At 39.1% G+C, this 23784-nt stretch overlaps 1 protein-coding gene across 6 annotated transcripts in view; it reads right to left on the bottom strand.

The window, feature by feature from the left end:
• KLHL13 (kelch like family member 13) overlaps positions 1-23784 on the bottom strand; it is a 199677-nt gene that overhangs the window by 36577 nt on the left and 139316 nt on the right. For all 6 annotated transcript variants that reach the window (XM_025852763.2, XM_025852764.2, XM_073879231.1 and 3 more), the window contains one exon: positions 7038-7179. In XM_025852763.2, coding sequence (XP_025708548.1) covers positions 7038-7179 — 142 coding nt within the window. The remainder of the gene's footprint in view (positions 1-7037; positions 7180-23784) is intronic.

Below are 23784 nucleotides of genomic sequence, written 5' to 3'. Positions count from 1 at the left end.
ATCTTTGGTTTGTGAGATCGAGTCCTGCGTCAGGCTCCACACTTAGCACAGAGCTTGCTTAAGATTTCACTCTCCCTCCGCCCCTGCCCCTGCTCTCTCTCTCTAAATAAATAAATAAAATCTTTAAAAAAAAAAAAGAAGAAGAAGAAGAAGGGGCACCTGGGTGGCTCAGATGGTTAAGTGTCTGCCTTTGGCTCGGGTCATGATCCCAGGGTCCTGGGATCGAGCCCCACGTCAGGCTCCTGGTTCAGCGGGGAGCCTGCTTCTCCCTCTCCCTCTGCCTTTCCCCCTGCTCATGATCTCTCTCTGCATCTCTGTGTCTCAAATGAATAAATAAAATCTTAAAAAATAAAATAAAATCTTTACTATATCATTCACAACAAATTGTTAGCCTCTGTTAATGTTTTTACACTTACAGTCAATGAAAACTTAATATTTACAGACATTATATTTAAAAAGATAATACAGCTTAGAGCAAGGTTCGAAGAAACAAATTACAAAAACAGATTATAAAAACAACTTTGCAGTCAGAAAACCTGTGTTCAAGTGCTAGTTGTTGTCACTTACTGGCTATCTGATCTGGGCAAGCCTCTTAACCTCCCCGAGCTTCAGTTTCCTAATCTACAAAATGGAGAGAATAATTCTTGCTTTTTCTACCTCACAATATTGTTTAAAGTATCATGAGGCAAGTATATATGAAAGTTATTGTAACTGCCATCCAAATTCATTTATTCTGCCAATAATACCAATAATAGCAGTGAAAAGTACTGAGTATTTCCTCTGTGCCAGGTGATGGGCTAGGCTCTTTATATGTATTATCTCTTTGAATGACCATAATAAGTCTTACAATAATAATAATAATGGACACTTATTAAGCATTCTCCATGTACCCCAGAACGCGATCACAGGCATACAGAAACAACAAATCAGATCCTAGTTGTTGTGAATCGCACTGATAGGTCATATTACCAAGGACTAAGAGGGAGGAAGAGAAGAAGCTGCTAACTCTGCCTGGCTCCCACAAACTCTAGCTTCAAAAGGCAATTAAAGTAGCTATCAGGGGAACAGACCCATGGGTAATGACTGTTTTCAGAAGTCCCACTCTGCAGGATTACCCATTGTATAACTGTCGCGGGAAAGACGTGAGTTTAGGGCAAAACTAGAATTCCAGTTTTATCACTTACTATTTAAGATGAATAATTATGAATAAACAGGGGTTTATTAAAAACAAAAAGTAAAATAAGGGCAGTTCAGGGACAGAAAATGGGTGCAGAGCCTGAGGTGTGCAAAAAAAAATATATATATATATATATGTTTAGAGAAGAGTGAAAAGTCAGAAGTCTTCCAGGTGTTTGCCTTGACCATCTGCCCTATGAACTCTCCTAAGGTTAAGCAGAAGGAAAGATCATATGATTGAAATGATAAAGGATAGGGGTTTGGCAAGGCAGCGATGACAGAACAACAAGGGACTATAAAACCAAAGGTGCTCAGCAAAAATGCCTGCCAATCATTTCTCATAAGGGATTTGTATCTAGAATACATAAAGAACTCTTACAACTGAATAAAAAGATAAATAACCCAACTAAAAACTGGGAAAAGGATCTGAATAGCCAGTTCATAAAAGATGATAGACAGGGGTACCTGGGTGGCTCAGTTGGTTGGGCGTCTGCCTTCGGCTCAGAATGAGTCCCGGGATCGAGTCCCACATTGGGCTCTCTGCTTGGTGGGGAGTCTGCTTCTCCCTCTGCCCCCCACCCTGCTCTTGTGCCCTCTCTCTCACTCTCTCTCAAATAAATAAATAAAATCTTTTTTAAAAAAAGATGATAGACAAATGGCCATAAGCACAAATGAAAAGATGGTCAACATCATCAGCAATCAGGGAAGTACAATGCAAAACCACGAGATACCACGTCACACCTACCGGTATGGCTACAATCAGAAAGAGAGAATTAGTGTTGGCAAGAATATAGTAAAATGAATATGGAATCCTCATGCACTGTGGCTGGGAATGTAAAGTGGTGCAGCCACTTTGGAAAACACCCTGGCAGTTCTTCAAAAGTTTAAACACAGAATTACTGTATGAACTGGCAATTCTACCCCTATGTATATATGAAAGATAAATGAAACCATGTCCACACAGACACTTCTCCATGAAGGTTCACAGCAGCATTATTCATAATAGCCAAAAAGCAGAAAAAACCCAAATGTCCATCAATGGATGGATGATTTTTTTTAAAAAAAGTGGTATAACCATACAATGGGATAGTATTCAGTCATAAAAAGGAAAGAAGCACTGATACAGGCTACAACATGGATGAACCTTGAAAACATGATGCTAAGTAAAAGAAACTGGTCACAAAAGACTACATATGATGATTCCATTGGCAGGAAATGTTCAGAATAGAGAGTAGATTAGTGGAAGGAATTGTAAGTAGATGCAGAGTGACTGCGAATGGATACAAGGTTTCTCTTTGAGCAGATGATAAGGTTCTACAATGGATTGTGGTGATATTTGCAAAACCCAGTGAGTATACTAAGGACTAAAACCACTGAACTGTGCACTTTATGTGGGTGAATTAGATGGTATACGAATTATATCTCCATAAAGCTGTTATTTTTAAGGCACGAAGGCGCCAAGGAATAGTATGATTCAATGAATTAACATAAAATGGGGCAGTACAAGAAAAATGCTGACAACGTGGGATAATAGGTGAAGCCAAAGGATGAAAGCTTTCCATGGGAAATAACCATATCTCTAGTAGCACTACAGGAGTGAAGAAAATGAGATTAGTCCTTGATTTTACCAGTTACTACTTAAGCAAACCCTGGTTAACCTTCCTGAATTGAGTGAAAGCAATTTGCACTGCTTAACTCCATCATGGATTCTCTGCAGATCTGTTCAAGGTTCTAGGAATCCAAATCTATTAGGTATCACCATTCTTTAGGCACTTTCTTCGACAGCCGAGTTTGCAAAAGCCACTTTAACAGAAATGATTAATCTGCAAGAGCAGATCAAGCCAACCAGATGGATGCCTTATGTGGCACACCCATCACTTCGGATCAGCTACATTTTCTCCGACGACTTCCATGTTTGCCTCAAATTGAAGTAAAAGAAAATGGATATTTATGATGTACCTTACTTTCCCATAAATTGTCACATCTCTTACCCATTTTATAGATAAGGACACTGGCCCAGAGAGGATGGAGGGCTCCCAAAGTCACATAACTATTGGTAAAATTAGGATTCCAGGTTTGGCCTAGACTCATGTCCTTCCCACTAGAGTTATGCAGTGGGTAATCCTGCAGAGTGAGACTTCTGAAAACACTTTCTCCCCATGGGTCCCTTCCCCTGACAGTGACTCTCAATTCCTTCTGAAGCTGAAGTTTGTGTGATTGCTAATTTTAAAACGATGATAACATTTACACATTAAACACTCCTCCAGCTTGTTCCCTTGACAACCATACACCTAAGATTAGATGGTGGGGGGGAGTTCTTTGTTAGTGCTGCTACTTAAAAATCTCCCTTTGTGAGAACATCATTTTTAATGGACTTTTAAAGAGAGCAAACTTTGGCAACAGTGATAGAGAAGCGGTTGCTCTATGCCACCACAGAAAATAGCATAATAATAAAACAAATGTCAGCTGATGAAAGATCACCTTTACTCCATACAGACTCTCTAGTTACTTTCACATCATTGTTCTTTCCACCAGCCGGGACCAACAAAGGCTAAACTAAAACGTAATACAGCCAAGGGTCTAAGACCCAGCCATACTGGTTTTGTCAACAATTTACATATATATATATATATATATAATTTTTTTTAAATTTCAATTCAATTTAATTAACATATAGTATAGCATTAGTTTCAGGGGTAGAATTCAGTGATTCATCAGTTGCCTCTCACACCCAGTGCTCATTCATTCCATCACGTGCCCTCCCTAATGCCCATCACCCAGCTATCCCGTCCCCCATCCTCCTCCCCTCCAGCAACCCTCATTTTTCTCCCCATAGTTAAGAGAACAATTATCTTTTTTTAAACTACACAGGGTATACACAAAAATATTTCCACTGTAAAAAAAATTAAACAGTGCAGGATCGTACAGAGCAGAAAGTATAAGACAACATTCACCAGCCTCCCTTAATGTTTCCAGACCTTTTGCTGTGCATTTACATGCATATATATACTGTATAGTCTTTTTCTTTTTTAAAAAAGTTTGATTTATTTATTTGAGAGAGAGAGAGAGAGAGAGAGAGCACGAGCAGGAGGGGCAGAGGGAGAGGGAGAGAGAATCTCAAGCAGACTGTGCTGAGCGAGGAGCCTAACACAGGGCTCGATCTCACGACTCTGAGATCATGACCTGACCTGAAACCAAGAGTCGGGAGCTCAACCAACTGCACCACCCAGGCGCCCCATTTATTGTATAGTTTTTCTACCAATAGATGGGATTCTACAATACATACTGCCCTGTAACTTCAACAGCTTTATTGAGATAGAATTGATATACTATACAATTCACTTACATATAATGAAAAGTTCAGTGGCTTTTAGTACATTCACAGATAATGTGCGCAACCATATCCCCAGTCAATTTTAGGATTTTTTTCATCATCTCAAAAAGAAATCCTGGACCCTTTAGCACCCCCGTATCCTCTCATTCTCTCCACCTGTAAGCAACCACTAGTCTACTTTCTGTCTCTATAGACTTCCCTCTGCCAGCCATTCTGTCTGAATGAAATCATGTAAAATACGGCCTTCTGTGACTAGCTTCTTTCGCTAGCATAAAGTTTTTAAGGTTCATCCATGTTGTAGCGTGCATCAGTACTTCTTTCCTGTATAGAGCTGAATAATATTCCATCATGTGCATATGCCATATTTGTCCTGTTACTTTTTTCATTTAATATATTCTTTCCATTCTTACACACAGATCTACCTCACCCTCTTTGGTGACTGCACAGTAGTACCTAGTTGTTATACCACATAATTTATGTAAGCATTTCCCTGTTGATAGATATAGAAGCTACTCCTGATGTCTCCCCATTAAAGCAATTAGCTTATCCCCTCATATGAGTAGGGAGAAAGGGAGAGGCCACCTTTCTCGGCAGAAGAAGGACCCTGTCTCTAGAACAGTGGTTCTAAAGGTATGTTCCCTGGTCTTGCAGCATCACCTGAGAACTTGTTAAAAATACATGTATCTGAGGGGCGCCTGGGTGCCTCAGTCGGTTAAGCGTCTGCCTTCGGCTCCGGTCACGATCCCAGGGTCCTGGGATCGAGCCCTCTGTCGAGCCCCATGTCGGTCTCCCTGCTCAGTGGGGAGCCTGCTTCTCCCTCTCCCTCTGCTACTCCCCCTGCTAGCTCTCTGTCAAATAAATAAATAAAATATTTTAAAAAAATACATGTATCTGAGTTTTTGATTCAAAAACTCTGGGGCAGGGCCCAGCACTCACTGTTTTAACAAGACTTCCTCCTTGTGATTCTGAAATGCACTAAAATTTGAGGCCCACTGCCCCAAATCTGTATCACTACACTAAAGTGGCTTCCATTATTTGGTTTAAAGTTCATTTAAAAATTAGCAGGAGCACACATATTGGCTTTAACACAAGACTATGGGCATGGATGGGGGAGATGTATTGGGGGGGGTAAGTCTCTTTTTCTTTAGAGAGATTACTTAAATATAACAAAAAAATACCTCTTCCTCTCAGACTTTTCCTATCGGTTTGACCCCTCATTCTCTTTTCCCATAGCCTTGAACAGCCAACAATTAAACCATTTACATAGCATCGAGATGCCAGGAATTGGCAAGCTTCTCCTTCCTGACCCTCACATTTCTGCTGATGAGACCCACAGGACAACAAACCATAAAACCCAGCTCCCACTGCAAACCAAAATAATGGAAGATATGATCTCATGGAATTACAGATGGGAACTAGAATGGAATTTAGAGATCTCCTAGTCAAGACACATTGTGGAGATAAGACAAATGAAGCCCAGAAAAATTCCATGACACAACAAAGCCGCAGAGCGAGTGGAAGGACTCCTCTCTTACTACACTATATACTGGACTGTACACCAAACACTATATACTATATATACTGCTTTACCCTAATGGTCACGGACCAGGAATATGCATGAAATTCACCTGGGGAGATTTCTTGGAAAAATACATTCAGAACAATTTCTTTTCTTTATCTCACTAGAGGGAACACTGATCTAATTTGCCTATATCTAGAAGACACTGAGGGACATCCGATAGTATGCTGTTTCCTAATTCAGCCATGCCCACAGTGGTCAGGGAGCGTCCATGACTGCCAGAAGTCCTAGGTCTGCTTATCTTTCGGCTACTGAGCTCCACGGTGCAGTTTTTGATGGGTTGGAGTTTTTTTGTGTTTTTGTTTTTTGTTTTTGGGGGCTTTCTATTGCATTTCCGTCCTCTCCTCTGAGGTCACTTATTACCTCTTACATCTACCAGTGTGTTTGCATCCAGCCATCCTCATCTATACTCCCACACCTACTACTGTCAATGTGAGCTGAGACGCCAAAGAAATATGATCTTCAGAACGATGATAAAGGTGACAATGAAGCAGGTCATGAGTGAGGAACTAGAAAATTCAGCATAGGGATTTGGGATATTTATATTGGCTGAGACAAAAATGGAAAGTCAATGCTGCCAGACATAACATTCTGTAAGCGAAGTGGCCGACAGCGAGACCTCCTTCATACAAACAAAACAAATAATGAACTCTGGGTTTTGGGTTTGATTGTTTGTTTGTTTTTTAACATCAGGAAGGTATGTAGTTTTCCCCTCAAGGTTTCCTCCTGATGTTTGCTTGCTCTTTTTTTTAACTAATAAACCTAATTTTTTTAGAGCACTTTTAGGTTCACAGCAAAATTGAACAGCAAGTACAGAGGGTTCCCGTATGCACCCCGTCCACACACATGCACGCTCCTCACCCCCCGCTATCGACATTCCCCCACCACAAACACTCTGAGTGGTTTTTAAATCCATTTAAATATTACAAAAGGGACAGTTTAGATTACCTGTAACACCACAGAACTGTGGGTATTGCTGGTAAAGATGCGTGTGGTTCCTGCCTTGGAAGACTGCAGATGGGATGAGAGACCCATTTCGCTGCTTCCAAGGGACAATTTCATGTGTTGGTCTTCCTCTTCCACTAGAGATCTGAAAATGTGTATAAATCAGAAAGAAAGGCAAGTTAAAAGCTGATATATAATTCATAATAATGGCATTGTTTAGAGTAATAATCAGTCACTAGGGCCAATCATTTGACTATGGGATATACTGAATTTTGTTTTGTTGTGCTTTAGGCTGATACCATTCTACACCCTAGAAGAAATTATATTATGCATTTGTAAAAAACTTTTCAAGGTCAGAAAAAAATTAGAAGTGAGAAATCAACCTAAAAGCTGGTTCAAAACTACATTCACAAAGGGTCTTTGTATTTTTAGTGCAAGAGTAATTGCTTTTGGTATTGTACTGTTTAGGTAGCAACAACATCAAATTGTGTTATTCACAGTTAAAATTTCTTTGGAATACCTAACTTGAGAAAGATAAAAATAATAGCTATCAGTTATTGAATAGTCACTATGTATCGGGTACTTGCCCAGAAATTTACAAACATGATCTCATATAATCCTTAAAATCATCCAATGCAATAGGTACTATTATTATTTCCTTTGTGTGAAGGGTAGGGAAAATGAGCTACAAAAAGGTTAAAAGTAAGTCGCCTAAGGTCGCAAATTTATTAAAGTAGTTGGGTCAGGATTTGAATGTAAGTCTCGTATGATTCCAAACTCCAAAGACCCCATTAATAAAAGTCAAAGATTAACTGTGACAGTAACACACTGCTCCCTCTTCTGTCATTAGTTATAGTTCTAATCAACCCCCAATGGAACAAAAACTTTTACACCTGAAATCATTTATTTTTCCAGCAGTATCTCTCACTGATCATTTTGGGATTTATTCAGTTAAATCGCTAGAGTCTAGTGGCATTTCCATCTTTTCTAAGAAATAAAAAGTAAAAAAATAATAAATGCAAGCTATGCCAATGTATATATTACACTAATAACTTGGGGGGGGCATAAAAAGGATTGGAGAACCTGCAGTTAACAGGTCAGTTTGTTTCACAGAGACCACACAAAATATTTAATGAAGGGCCTCAGGTTACCCTGAAAACTGACCACCACAGTACAACATTTTACTATCCCTTAGACAAGGCAGGCCTGTGTTTCCTTAGGTATAACATTGCCCAAAGTGTCTCTGAATCATCTAAGAGCCGGGAGCCGGTGGCTCTGAATGGGTTTGTGCATTCATGATGTAGACTGCTAAAATGTGGACACTGGGAGAGGGAGAGGAAGAACACATTTTCAAGCACTAGAACTCCACTTTTGCTCTTTACCTCTAACTTCCTACATGTTGAATCATTTGGTTTTCTTTTTTCTTATTCTTCTTCTTTTTTTTTTAATGATTCTATTTATTTGAGAGAGAGAGCGAGAGGGAGGGGCAGAGGGAAGGGAGAAGCAGACTCCCCGCTGAGCGCGGAGCCCAACACCGGTTCGATCTCATGACCCTGAGATCATGACCTGAGCCGAAGGCAGACGCTTAACCGACTGAGCCAACCAGGCGTCCCTTTCTTTTTCTTTTTTTAAGGTTTTATTTTAAAGTAAGCTCTACACCCAACATGGGGCTGGAACCCACACCCCTGAGATCAAGAGTCACATGCTCCACTGGATGAGCCAGCCAGGCGCCCCAAATTCTTTGCTTTTCTAACTCTGGCCTATTCAATATCATGAAGATTTCACTTGTTCCCTACCTTACCTGTAACCTCAGTTGATCAGTTTGAACCAGAAAAAAAGTTTTAAGACTACCATACTTTAAGATCCTGCTTTTTGAATCCAGACATCAACGAAATGGTTTTAAATCTTGTAATAATTAGCAAAAGTTCTGGCCTTAAGGGTGAGATCAATTCTTCTTGAGGATATTAGAGCCATAGTATATAACCAAAAATGAATTAATAATATATGACCATGTTTTATTCAACTCTCATGGATATTTAATAAAGAGAATAATTTAAATACGATTTTAACAAGCATAGAAGAAAATGAATATAGCTTTCTACTAATTTCAGAAATAGCCTTAAAAAGAATTAAATTATATACATGACATATATCATACACACACTCACACACCCTTTTAAACAGCTTTTGCAGACAGATATTTAAAAGTACAGAATTAATGGGAAAAGTGGGAAATAGACTGATGGTGATTGGTATCCCTAACCAGAAAATTTCCATTCAAAGAGAATTATTTTAATGAAATATCCAAGCAGAATGTTTTATTATTTTCTGTATTCCCTGCACAGAACGTAGCACATGAGAATTTTAACATATGTCATCTCAATGAACACAGAATCTCATTTTTGTGGACATTTCTTTCTCACACAGTGCGTTCAATGACCATCAATTATCATTTTTATAGAACCACAGATGTAAAAGGGACAGGGATAAAGCTGAAGCCACATTGTGCCTATGACATATCCTGGAAATTGCTTTTTTTGAAGAAACTACAGATAACAACTTGTTTACTTGTCATTTGTCTCTAGCTCCTAAAATTGAAAAGCAGAATGTGAAAATGCAGCCCTTTCTTGGCAAGATAATATGGTTGGCTTTCTAATTAATTACTTCAAATGCTGAAGAAGCCTTCACTAAAATCATCTTCTTCATGACTTCTTATCAACATACTTTGACTTTTTAACATGCAGAACACTCCCTATTATTTCTGCATCAGTAACAATACATGCCATGTCAACCTTCCTAGCCGATTCAATATTCTCTTCTATCTCCTTTTCATTAAGTTTACTGACTGGATGTGAAGAGAACGGTTTTTCAACATCGCAAGGAGGTAAAACCTCTCTGCAAAGCCCAGGCCACAAATACATCACGTTATCCTTAAAGGAATGATTACCTGAGTAACTCCAAGGACAAATAACAGTTTTTAAATATTACTTTTTCAAGTCATATGGTTAAAAGCAATAAAAAGACCAGTGGTTCTCAGAAGGGGTTCGGGGACCCAGGGGATTTTGTTTCTCCCCTCCCCACGTGTGCCGACGTTTGGAGACGTCCTTCATTGTCGCAAGAGGGTGTGTGTGCTACCTTCATCTAGTGGGATGCTGCTAAACATCCCACCAAGGCCCGGGAAAGTTCTCCCCGGCTAAGATGTACTTAGGCAAAAATGTCAAGAGTACCAAGATTGAGAAGCCCTGAAATAGAGGGATTAACCTACTCAGGAAAATTCTTCTTTTTTTTTGTTTTTAAAGATTTTATTTACTTATTTGACAGAGGGAGACATAGTGAGAGAGGGAACACAAGCAGGGGGGAGCGGCAGGGAGAGGGAGAAGCAGGCTTCCCGCTGAGCAGGGAGCCCGATGTGGGGCTCAATCCCAAGACCTGGGATCACGACCTGCACTGAAGGCAGACACCCTATGCCTGAGCCACCCAGGTGCCCCAGGAAAATTTTTCTAAAGCAATTTCATGTTCTAAATTACTTCTCAGTCTGAGGGTTGACTACACAAGGTTAATGCTGGCAGTAAAAAACACAGGTTTATTAATTACCACTAATTCTTCCAAGACTACCTAACAATAAAATACCTCTGTTTCCTCCAGCCCCACAATTTGAACAATCAAGTGTTTACAGTAGATAAGGAGATAATGGTTTTGAAGTTTATCAGACAGTTGTGCAGGAAAGCTTTTGTTCTATGTAAATTCATGTAAGAATAATAATTTCGTAGTTCTGCTTAAAACAACTGCTATTTGGATTCACTTTTTCATGCTGACTTCGAATCAAGCAAATCCTGCCTAAATAGTCCCATTGCATCAATGCTATAAAATTATTCACGGGAGAGAGTATGGTCATCAATTTTCTGTCCAAAACTCAAATCTTCTTCCTACGTCTGTATAGTGCTACCAGGCCCCCCAGCCCACCCCACTGCCACTGGACACATCTTATTTTCTTAACAATGACCAACCACAGAGCACAAAAGCAATCTTTCACAAAGTGTACACGAATCACTCAACCGTGCTTGTTCAAAGAGAACAATTACTTTTTCAAAGAGCATTAGGGTAGAGACAGAAGCACTGTCTGATCATTTTACTGAAAGCATTGCAAAGGTGGTCAAATTGAACATACACAAACTATGGTATTTCTTTGCATTGCTCTGTGAAGATAAAAGAAATAGAAAGTCTAAGCAATTGTCAGGCTAACAGGGTGATGCTAACATTGTAATCTTGCCTAAAATATTTCTATAATTTAAAAATCACCCCCAAGGGAAACGTGTACATGATATGAGCACCCAATTCATAAAGACATAAGTACAAATGGTTAACAGAGAGAAAAATGTTCTAACTCATTAGTATTCCAGAATATGCAAATTAAAGCAAAGATTCCATCTTGAAATTTATAGACTTAAAGAGTTGAAGATATACTTTCGAAACTGCTAGTGCAAACATGTATTAAGCCCCTGTTGTCTACGTGGCACTGTTCACCCAAATGGATTTTTTAAGTTTTAAAAATCATCAAACAGACACATTTTTTTTTTCTTTTTATAGTGAACACCAGGACAACAAAGGATTGTGTATTACACATCTGACCTGGTAGGTAAGCTGCAGCCAGTGTTCTGTCAATCTGGTTGAAATATGTTTTCTATAGTGAATAGTTCTGTAGAGGTTAATAGTTTGGTACATGCTCTATAAAGAAGCCGTACTCTCAGAATTCACTATAGCAATTGGGTTTGTTGGTATGCGGTGTGAGTGAGGGAAGAGCATCTCACAGTTGCACCATTTGGCTCCAAAGCCTCAAACAGTCTTCCAACACTCCATACCAAAAAAAAAAAAAAAAAAGAAGAAGGAAAAGAACCCCCCTCAATCCACTGAAATGAGTACTTTTGTGTTTAAAAAATGAGGTCTCAGCTTGATAAACGATGGAACACCCATCTCAGTTCTTTGCTTTCTATCACAGATCATGTTATACAGAAAGCCATGTGAGGTCAAATTTCCTTGTTGAGGAAAAGGGGCCGTTTTAGTGCTTTCTGAAATTATCAGCATGAAAACACATGAAACACTTGACTGTTTCTGGTGGAGATATTCTATGCGCCAACCCATGCGCGGGCACATTCACTTCCTGCTCACATCAAATGAAGAATAGCACATTAAGAGGGCTCTGCATGAAAGATGCTGGGAGAATATAGGACTTGCAGGAAAAAAGTGCTGCCCAAGACTCTCAGAATAGTCGTCAAATTGTTCTCTGTACTTCCCTACATTGTTTTTAATTTCCGGGGTGGGGGTGATGAATCAGAGAACGCTACAAAGATACAAGTATATGAATAACACCTTTAAGTTTTCTCTAGTTAGTTCCCAGTTAGCTTCACAGCACTTCTTTTTGCTTGCTACCATTACATTACAAAGTGGTTAAACCCATCAGTGTATTTTTTTTTAAAGATTTTGTTTATTTATTTGAGAGAGAGAGAATGAGAGATAGAGAGCACGAGAGGGAAGAGGGTCAGAGGGAGAAGCAGACTCCCTGCTGAGCAGGGAGCCCGATGTGGGACTCGATCCCGGGACTCCAGGATCATGACCTGAGCCGAAGGCAGTCGCTTGACCAACAGAGCCACCCAGGCGCCCCATCAGTGTATTTTTTTTTAAAGATTTTATTTTTTTAAGTCATCTCTATACCCAACACGGGGTTTGAACTCACGACCCCGAGACCAAGAGTTGCATGCTCTGCCGACTGAGTCAGCCAGGCGCCCCCCAACAATGTATTTTAATAACATAATTCCACCGGGACAAAAGAGTAGGGGTCTCTAAGTTAGTGTTAAAAGTACTATACAAATATTGTAATTTCTCAGAGCAATATTATTATACTAACTGAAAGTCAGCACCCAGGGGGTTAGTATGCAAGAGCAGTAACAATAACAAAAGAAAACCTAAGTAAAAACAGAAATGAAAGCCATGAATGGTATAGCAAGACAACAAATCGGGTTAGTTAATCAAGGCATTGACTCATGCTTTCCACCATCTATCCCCCAGAAAAATAAAATACATATTTGTCACACTCACAATTTAAAAAGAAAATCAAGAAAAAGGTTTTCTTCAAAGAAGTACTCCCCCTCCATTTGTTTTCCTGCTCTGAAACAGAGAAGTGTCTGTTAGCCGCAGCATTTGCTAAATGAAACATTTCTTGTGATAAAGTTGCATGGCAGGTGGAGGAGAAATTTAGCCACCTGTTCTCATACTCATTTGAATTTGAGTGCTAAATCTGTCAAGGTATTTCCTCCCACCCTTAAGAAATAAATCAAAACCTTAAGATTGGTAGAAGTTATTCCCCATAGATTTTTCTGTAGATTCAAAGTATGCATACTGCATTGAGTTCTAAAGATCTTAATAACCTTCCTACCTCACAAAAGTTAGAATCTTAACCATCCTCCTTCAACCCTCCAAAACAAAAACTGAATGATCGACACGACAAACACATATACACACAAACACACCGGCGGGCACACACATTCTCTCTCACTCAACTTCCATTAAAAAAAAAAAAAGGGGGGAAATTGTTTTTAAAAAAATCAGGAAGAAAACTTCAACTTATGACATAAGGAAATACATATAAAATAAGTCTGGTATTTTCACCTAAAGGAAGAAAAAAAACCTTAAAAACTTCAACTATTTTAAAGATACGTCCCAATGCAAATGGCATTTACGGCATCATTATACAAAGAAATTACAAATATCATAGCAACTTTTCTTAATAAGGCCTAAATTAATTGCTGTTTAAGAAACAATGGAGAACAGAGCTCTTACTGAGGTGCTTGCCTGAAAGAAATCAAGAAAGATAAAGCTTTTGGGGCGCCTGGGTGGCTCAGTTGTTAAGCGTCTGCCTTCGGCTCGGGTCATGAGCCCAGGGATCCTGGGATCGAGCCCCGCATCGGGCTCCCCGCTCTGCGGGAAGCCTCCTTCTCCCTCTCCCACTCCTCCTGCTTGCGTTCTCTCTCTGGCTGTCTCTCTCTCTCTGTCAAATAAATAAAATCTTAAAAAAAAAAAAAGATAAAGCTTTGGTTAGTTATTTACTTGTATTTTTTAATGACACAAGTATAAGTACCTTAGTTTCAACTTGCAGTGAATTCACTAATGGAAATCTTTAGCATGTAGGATATAAAATGGAGGCTAATCTTTCCAAGGCTTTCTTTTGTGCTGTGGCAATACCAGAATCCAGAAAAGGGAAAAATTCTCAGTTCAAGGTGATAGGGTCAGACTGCAAAATGATTTTCTGAAGTAAAAAACTTCTCTACATGCATATGTCGGTCACATTTAAAATAAAATCACATTAATAAATAGCTGATGTCAGTTTTAACATAGGAATAAGATCGTTTACCCAGCACCTGCTATGTACTAGGCATTGTGCCAGACACATTCTCTGGGCTACTTAATCCTCAGAGCAATCCCATTTTAAAGATAGGAAACTGAAGCTCAGAGAGTTTAAGGCTTCACTGTGAGTCTGGCAACTATGATTTGAACTTGAGTCTGATCTCAGATCCCACAATGTTCCCATTACACCAAGCTTGGGGGAAAAAATGAAAAATACGCCCTAAGCAATTGTCATTTCAACGCTTAATTGATAAATACAAAGAAGATCTCAGAAAGACACATTCTGGTAAAGGAAAGTAATTCTTTGGTTGGATTAATTCAGTCTAAAATTACCCACTTTTCCCACTTGCATAAAAACAACACCAGTGATAAAAATCTCTCATGCCATTCTCCCAACACACAGAGGGTAAGGAGGCAGCCTATCTTAGGATATAACTCAGATCAAATTTAGGGAGAACTTTACATTACTGATATCAACATTTAAGGGAATACATTCTGAATTCCAAAGCCACCCATCACTCTCACAGAAATAGCACTACCACACAGATGAGGGAATTGGGCTAAACAAATGGAATGACAAATGATACTCCATTAGATAGCTATGACAGGATGAAAGTTAATTATCCAATGCATAAAGCATTTGCACTGAATATCTCAATCCTGTCCCTGAAAAACTTTAAAATTAATGTTTGTTCTCTCTATCTACCATATTTCAATACTTTTGTCTTTCTTCATCTTCTAAAAATTCACATACCAATTAAACTATATCAAGTCTCATGTATCTAGACCAGAAAATTCTTCTGTTTAGAAGCTTGGTTCATATACTATTTCTCATTCTTCACATTTTTTTAAAAGATTTTATTTATTTGAGAGAGAGAGAGAGACAGTGAGTGAGCAAGCATGAGTGGGGGCGGAGGGGCAGAAGGAGAGGGAGAAGCAGACTCCCCGTAGAGCGGGGAGCCCGAGGTGAGGCTCGATCTCAGGACTCTGGGATCATGACCTGAGCCAAAGGCAGATGCTCAACCGACTAAGCCACCCAGGTGCCCCTCATTCTTCACATTTCTTATTAATATTGTAATAAAAGATATAGATAGATACATACACACATACCTGAAGTAGAGAGAAAAGAGTAAGCAGAAGAATGAATTCCTAAATGCGGATTCCATACCTACTATACACAAAATAACTAAGTCAAAGCCCCCTCGCCCTAAGAAGCCATACAGGGTAAGAGAGTCCACAAGAAATAGTAGTATAGGGAGATGGCAATATGTAGGTGTGAGTTGGAGAAAACAGCATGTGCTCCCATCACTCTCAATAACCCCCTTCTCAGGACACAGAGAAAATAATAGTTACAATCCTGTGGCCACACATAAGCCCTATGGAAGGATGACCCACCCTACAGCCAGCACCAGGCCTGCCATTGAGAAGTCCAGCTGTACCTAAGGCAGGGAGCATGCCTTCTTCCTCAATTCCCAAATGAAGAAACTGGAATGGGAGCTCCAATACCCTGGCCAACGTTCTTTGAAGGAGCTTTCTGCTTTTGCTCCCAGAAGATTTGTTAACCAAGGTGTCATTTTACTTCTATTACCTGTAGCCCACTAACTTTGAAATTTGACTCTTGAGCTACGGTGCATTTCAAGGGAAGAGCGTGTTATTTAAGAATTGGGCTTATGCCTGCCTAAAATGTCAGTTTATTAAATATTCAAACATCCAAGTTATCCGATTTTTTGAGTTTATTATAAAGGCAGATTCCACAAACTCAAAACCCATTAGAAATCACTTCTGTTTGGGAACAGAAGAATCATTAATCAAGTGGTAAAAAATCCTATCCTTTTCTGAATTTCCTAGTTATATTCAACTTCATAAAGTCAATAATTCATGACCAGATCTTAAGGGAATGTTTAGTTCTCTCTTAAAAGGAAACATGACCAAAAAAAACAAAGAGTAAGACTTTTAAACTTACAAAGTAATAACCAATTGCATTTGGTTTTAAGAATTATAATTGGCAGCTCTGAATCCCACTGCCTCTATGTCTTCAAAGCCTGTAATAAATGTAACAAATCTCAACCTTGAATTTGCAAGGACCTAGAGGCATCCCTAATTATTTCAATGAATGTGGTAAAAATTTCCGTATTGAATCAATCATGTTTTAATATAGCATGTTTAATGTGATGTAATCAAATCAGTGTTTTAATATGGCAACCAGTATTTTTCAGACAGGGCAAGGTAATACAAAAAAAGTATCAGAGGACAGACCCTCAACCCAGTGAATTTGGGAATCGTACTTAAGATAGTTCTTTCAAGCTTATCTCAGATATTGAGCCAATGGAAACAAAGAATCCAAGTTATATAATATTTCATATTAAAATTATTTTCCATTTTGTACACATCTGTGTCACCATTAAGATTTTTTTTTAGTCGGGGGCAGAGGGAGAGGGAGTGAGAAAATCTTAAGCAGGTTCCATGCCCAGCATGTGAACCCAGTGCAGGGCTGAATCTCACAACCCCAAGATCATGACCTGAGCCGAAATCAAGAGTCGGACACCCAACTGACTGAGCCACCCAGGTGCCCCAAGGTTTTTTTTTTTTTCATAAAACTTTGTTAGAAGACTTTAAGTTATCCCTCTTATAACTATGCTTACATAACCATTGTCTACCTTAATTTCTCAAGTTGTTAGGAGATGCAAAAAATCTTTACTGTCCTTTATAGCCCACCCACCTATCTACACATTCAAGTATCATAGTCTGAGTTGAAATGAAGTTTTTTTTTTTTTAAAGATTTTATTTTATTTATTTGACAGAGAGAGAGAGACAGCGAGAGAGGGAACACAAGCAGGGGGAGTGGGAGAGGGAGAAGCAGGCTTTCCGCTGAGCAGGGAGCCCGATGCGGGGCTCGATCCCAGGACCCTTGGGATCATGACCTGAGCTGAAGGCAGATGCTTAACGACTGAGCCAGGTGCCCCTAAAATGAAGTTTTTAATCTTAGAAATGGCTTCTGGTTTTTCTCCTCAAATACCGTCAAGATCCACCATTTTACTACACTCCTAGAAAAGTATTTTTACAAGATGATAATGTTCAGTTCCATATCACAACGTTATTTCAAGATCCGGCTACAGACAGCTCTGCTGATGTAACAAAAAATGCTATACAAAAATACTTTTATAAGTTTTTTTTCCACAGCAGAGTAACACTACAGAAGGACTCCTTTGGGGAAAGTATTTATGTTCCATAACTATATTTGTTTACCTTAAATATTAAATATTCTTTTTTTAAAGATTTTATTTATTTATTTGCCAGATAGAGAGCACGGGGGAGAGAGAGAGAGCACAAGCTGGGGGAGTGGCAGGCAGAGGGAGAAGCAGATTCCCCTCTGAGCAAGGAGACCGGTGCGGGACTTGATCCCAGGACCCTGAGATCATGACCTGAGCTGAAGGCAGATGCCTAACTGACTGAGCCACCCAGGCGGCCTATATTAAATATTTTTAATAAAATTAGTAATGAATTCCTAGAGGGCACAGACTGTTTTGTTTTGTTTTGTTTTTCCTTTTTGGAGGGAGTAGATGCAAAATAACATTCATTGGGAAGTTTGCCCCTTTGGGGGCAAGGTGTTTCTTTTTAGGAAAAGTATGACTTCTGGCTTAAATAGAGGGTGTCTTCTTGGGTGGAAATCCAAAAGGATAGAGGCAGACCATATCATTTAAACAGTATGACACAGTAGGAGTCAAGCATTCACATTTCCCAGTCATTTAAGTGGGAATTTTATTTTATTATTTTTAAAAGATTTATTTATTTGAGAGAGCACCCACGCAAGTGGGGGGAGGGGCAGAGGGAGAGAGTCCTCAAGGAGATTCCCCCCTGAGCTCGGAGCCCGCCGTGGGGCTCGATCCCAGGACCCTGAGATCATGACCTGAGCTGAAATTAAGAGTCAGACACTTGAGTGACTGACTGAGCTACCCAGGTGTCCATGAGTGGGAATTTTACATAGAAGATAATCAGAGCACTTTCAGACTGTGTGGGTGTATGCGTTTTGCAGAAGCTAGTTACGAACTGTGAAGGAGTAATAAAGTACTGCCTTGATCTGCTTGAGATAAATAGGAAAGAGGGATATCAAAAAAGAAGAGAGAAGCTTCCTTTCCTTCCTACAGTCTTTTATTTAAAAAATTTTTTTAAGATTGTATTTATTTATTTGACAGAGAGAGACACAGCGAGAGAGGGAACACAAGCAGGGGGAGTGGGAGAGGGAGAAGCAGGCTTTCCCGACAAGCAGGGAGCCCGATGCGGGGCTCGATCCCAGGACCCTGGGACCGTGACCTGAGCCAAAGGCAGACGCTTAACCGACTGAGCCACCCAGGTGCCCTCCCATAGTCTTTTAAACCAGTGTTTCATGCCCCAATTTTTAATTTTTGACTCTCAGAGTATAGATGAGAAGGAGACAGGGGAAGAGTCACCAAATAGGTAAGGAGAGCAAAGAGTCGAGGTGTTAAAATTCTGCCCAGCTAGTTGGAAAATGCTGCTCTAAATGCTACTTCCCTCACTCACCCCATCTACACCAGCTACTTCTTGAAGCAGTAAGTCATTTTAAATCTCCAAAATCTAATCTTTTCATAGATCCCACTTTAATGAGAAAATTGATTTATTTAAATGTACTCTTAATGGAAACAAATTTGGCTACATAGTTCTTAAAGATTTTATTTTATTTTATTTTATTGAAGATTTTATTTTTTAAGCAATCCCTACACCCAACATGGGGCTCAAGCTCACAACCCCAAGATCGAGTCGCTCGCTCCACCAACCGAGCCAGCCAGCGCGCTGGACTAGAAAGTTTTTTTTTTTTTTAAGATTTTATTTGTTTGTTTGATGGAGAGAGAGAGATAGCGAGAGCAGGAAAACAAGCAGGGGAGTGGGAGAGGGAGAAGCAGGCTTCCCGCGGAGCAGGGAGCCCGATGTGGGGCTCGATCCCAGGACCCTGGAATCATGACCTGAGCCGAAGGCAGACGCTCAATGACTGAGCCACCCAGGCGCCTCTGGACTACATAGTTCTTAATGATCATTTTTGGGAAGCTTGGTCAGACAGAAGAAAGTTCAGGAATCTAAGTGTCATGCATTCAAGAGAGCCATAGATAGGATATTTTGGATTCTAGAAGAAAATCGTTATCATCAAAATATTTCAGTCATCTTTGACTCCTGTTCCTTCCCAATCTCCTATGTCCGGTCAACTGTTAAAGTACTACTGAATATCTCTCCAGTATGTTCCTATCCTTCACTTCTCTCCACTGTCACTGCCCCTACACCACACTTCTGGCATCTATTACTTCTTACTTGGATTTGGTTATTAATATAAAGTACATATTTGTCACAGCATAGCTATTTCACATACTGTGACTGTATTTATAACTCTGTATTTATAACTTCCTTGCTCAAAAGTATTCATTGACTCCTCACTGCTTCCTGAACAAAAACCAAACGCCACACTCGGGTTCAAGGCTTCTTTGATTAGCCCTTCTTAACCTAATACACATTCCAGCAAATAATTCAACATAAATATATATTTAATGGTTAGAATATAAATAAAAACCCAAATCTATTCACAAACTATCAACTGTTTTGTTTTAGAGTATGTTGTTTTCATACATAGTAACAGCTATGCCTTATTTCTATTGTTAACCAAGAATTGTGTGAAAACCATTTATTTTAAACATTTTTTTTAAGATTTTATTTATTTATTTAGAGCAGGGGGAGGGGCAGAGGGAGAGAGAGAAAGAGAGAGAATCTCAAGCAGACTCCATGCTGAACTCGAAGCTGGACACGGGGCTCGATCTCATAACCCCGAGATCATGACCTGAGCTGAAATCAAGAGTTGGACACTCAACCGACTGAGCCTACCAGGCCCCCTTTGTTTATTTTTTTTTTTTAATTTTCATTCCAGTGTAGTTAACATACAGTGTTATATTAGTTTCAGGTGTACAATATAGTAATTCAATAGCTCCATAGATTACTCAGTGCTCATCACAACAAGTGCCATTCTTAATCCCCTTCACCTACTTCACCCACCCCCTTCGCCCCCTCCCCTCTGGTAACCATCAGTTTGTTCTCTATAGTCAAGAGTCTGTTTCCTGGTTTGTCTCTCTCTTTTTTCTCCTTTGTTCATTTGTTTCTTAAATTCCACATATGAGTGAGATCATATGGTATTTGTCTTTCTCTGACTGATTTATTTCACTTAGCATTATTCTCTGTAGCTCCACCCATGTTGTTGCAAATGGCAAGATTTCATTCTTTATTATGGTTGAGTAATATTCCAGCGTGTGTGTGTGTGTGTGCGCGTGTGCACGCGCGCGCACACACACCATTCCATCTTTATCCATTCACTATCAATGGCTGCTTCCATAGTCTGACTGTTGTAAATAATGCTACAATAAACATAGGGGTGCATGTATACCTTTGAATTAGTGTTTTCACATTCTTTGGGTAAATACTCCATAATGTGATTACTGAATGGTACAGTAGCTCTATTTTTAATTTTTTGAGGAACCTCCATATTGTCCTCCACCCTGGCTGTACCACTTTGCACTCCCAGCAACAGCATACAAGGTTCCTTTCTCTCCACACCAACACTTGTTTCTTGTGCCTTTGATTTTGGACCTTCTAAATGGTGTGAGGTGATAGCTTATTGTGGTTTTGATTTGCATTTCCCTGATGATGAAGTGATGTTGAGCATTTTTCATGTGTCTGTTGGCCATCTGGGTATCTTCTTTGGAGAAAAGGTCTATTCATGGCTTCTGCCCACTTTTTAATTGGATTATTCGTGTCTTTTTGTTGTTGAATTATGTAAGTTCTTTATATATTTTGGATACTAACCCTTTATTGGATATGTCGTTTGCAAATAATCTTCTCCTATTCACTAATGTTGTCTTTTAGTTTTGTTGGTTGTTTCCTTTGCTGCGCAGAAGCTTCTTATTTTGATGAAGTCCCAATAGTTTATTTTTGTTTGTGTTTCCCTTGCCTCAGGAGACATATCTAGAATATTTTCAACATTTTTGATAGCAGGAAAATTTATTTAATTTAAATCTAATATTTGCTAAGCCTTTGCAATTAGGCCGAAGTCCTTTTAGGTATAAAACAATTAAGAAGTTAAGTAAATGTGGATGATTTTTTGAATACTAATTTTAAAATTCATGTCTCCTAAGCCCTAGCCAGCATTCCTTTTTTCTGAGTCTGCCATTCCTTTTTTCAAATTACACACGCAAAACATGTTATCATTTAAGTGCAAACATACTAGCTTTAAAACATAAATTTGTCTAAAATAGCTTTTCCCATGATGCTAAAGGATATGTGAACACAAGTCAAATAACTCTTAAGTCTAAGAGTAGTTGCAGTCTTGGAAGAGATTATAATCTTATTTTCTTTATCAAATTACGATCTGATGAACCATGACTAAAGTATTCTCGTCATTGGGAAATTCTTTCTACTAAAATTACTTTCAGTCTGTGCCAGCCTCATGGTATTTATCAGCAAGCAAGAAACAGAATCGGGATTTTGGATTAGTTTTTTTTCATAGGAAAGATAGGCATAACTTACTTTCATGTAATGAGAGTGTGATGTATTAGATTACTGCATATATCAAATGAAGAAATTCAACACTCTTAAGTGAAGTGATCTGCACAGGGCTACAGACCTAAAAACAACTCTCTCTAAATTCATTCATCTAACTCAGCATTTATGGAGCACCTGCTATGTGCCATGCACTGCACTAAAAGATGGGTCAGACAGGGCAGGACACTTGCTTGTAAAGAAGTCACAGCAAAAGAAATAATTACTTTCCAAATGGTTAAATGGTATAAAAAATAATAAATTCTCACCATTATCTACTAACGAATACCATGTTGCACATATCATATAAGCCACGGCAACAAAACTAATTGCAAACTTGGCTCCCTAGTACAGGAGTGTATCCGTTCATTGATAGCATATAAGGACCAAATAAACAGGACAAATAACAATAACTTTCCTTACTATTATTTTATTTTACAAGATCGTTCATCCCAGATCACATTACGTCATTTGAAGAAAAGGCAGTCTCTAATTGCATCTGTCTCTATAGTGCAGCAGTAGGTCTATGAAAAATATTCTGATGATCCATGTCCTCAGTCTCCTTAAGATCAAAATGTTGGTTCCAATTCCATGAACTTTTGTTTAGCTGTGAATCATTCAGAAATGATTACATACACTCAACCTGTGTAGGAAAGTGCTCATACTAAATGAAAATTGCTTCAGTTTGGTGATGCTAAGGGATTGGATAGCCTATTCACAACCTAGAACATCCACACACTTTTCAAAATTCTGTTTCAGATATTTCATGGGTCCATTCAAAGTAAAGCTAGGTCACACTAAGTGAGTTAATAAGCAATTAAGTGAGTTAATTGCAGACAAGAGAAGAGTTCCAATGTAAGCCCACCTATAAAGACAAATCTAGTTGAGGCTTTTGTAGTAAACTAGTCTTAAACATTAATTTGTAATACAGTTGATGGAATGGGATAAAATAATAAAAAGGAAATATAAATTAAGAATGGGTTGAATCACCAAATACAACCATGCATGAAGGAAAAGTGATCCAACATGAATATCACATTCTCTTCCAAGGTACAAAGGTATGACAAAGAGTAATTTGTAAGGTTCCTTCCTTCTCGGATTCAAAGAACTCTCCCTGAATATGATAATTATGTTCTTTTTTTTTTTTAAAGTAAGCTCTACACCTAACGTAGGACTTGAACTCATGACCCCAAGATCAAGACTCGCATGTTCTACCAACTGAGCCAGCCAGGCACCCCAATAAGTATGTTCTTCTTAAGATGGCATGGTCTTATCCCACAGATCAGTGAAAAGCACTATATTTTTGAAATCAGAGAAACAAAAAGTGAACACAGAAGATGTTACAGGGCAAGTTGTAGGTGAAAAGGAAAGGTAATTTAGAATTTCTAAAAACACTTGCAGTGAGAGACTTTAATGTGGGAAGGAAAAAGGAGAGAGGAGGGACACAGATATGGCATTAGCACTAATGTAGTCCAGTAATCCTTGAACACCCAACAGAACTTGACCTACAACCTATCATTCTCGTGATGCCTCCTTCTCAAGTGTTAGTGCCATAAAATATAGTATCCAAGCCTTTTAAATAAAAAATTCAATCAAGCCCCTATACCTTCCATAATAGAAAGCAAATGGTGTCCAGGGAGTTAAAAATAACCAGTTCTGAGTCCAGAACATTCCCACACTCAATTCCAAGTTTAGAAATGGTACTTTTGGGGTGCCTGGGTGGCTCAGTCACTTAAGCGTCTGTCTTCGGCTCAGGTCATGATCC

The sequence above is a fragment of the Callorhinus ursinus genome, unplaced genomic scaffold (assembly GCF_003265705.2).
Source record: "Callorhinus ursinus isolate GAN/ISIS: 27379988/994484 unplaced genomic scaffold, GSC_fseal_2.0 scaffold33, whole genome shotgun sequence".
NCBI classification, from domain to species: Eukaryota; Metazoa; Chordata; class Mammalia; order Carnivora; family Otariidae; genus Callorhinus; species Callorhinus ursinus.
The sequence above is the reverse complement of the archived record's forward strand: the minus strand, read 5'-3'. Positions and strand labels throughout refer to the sequence as shown.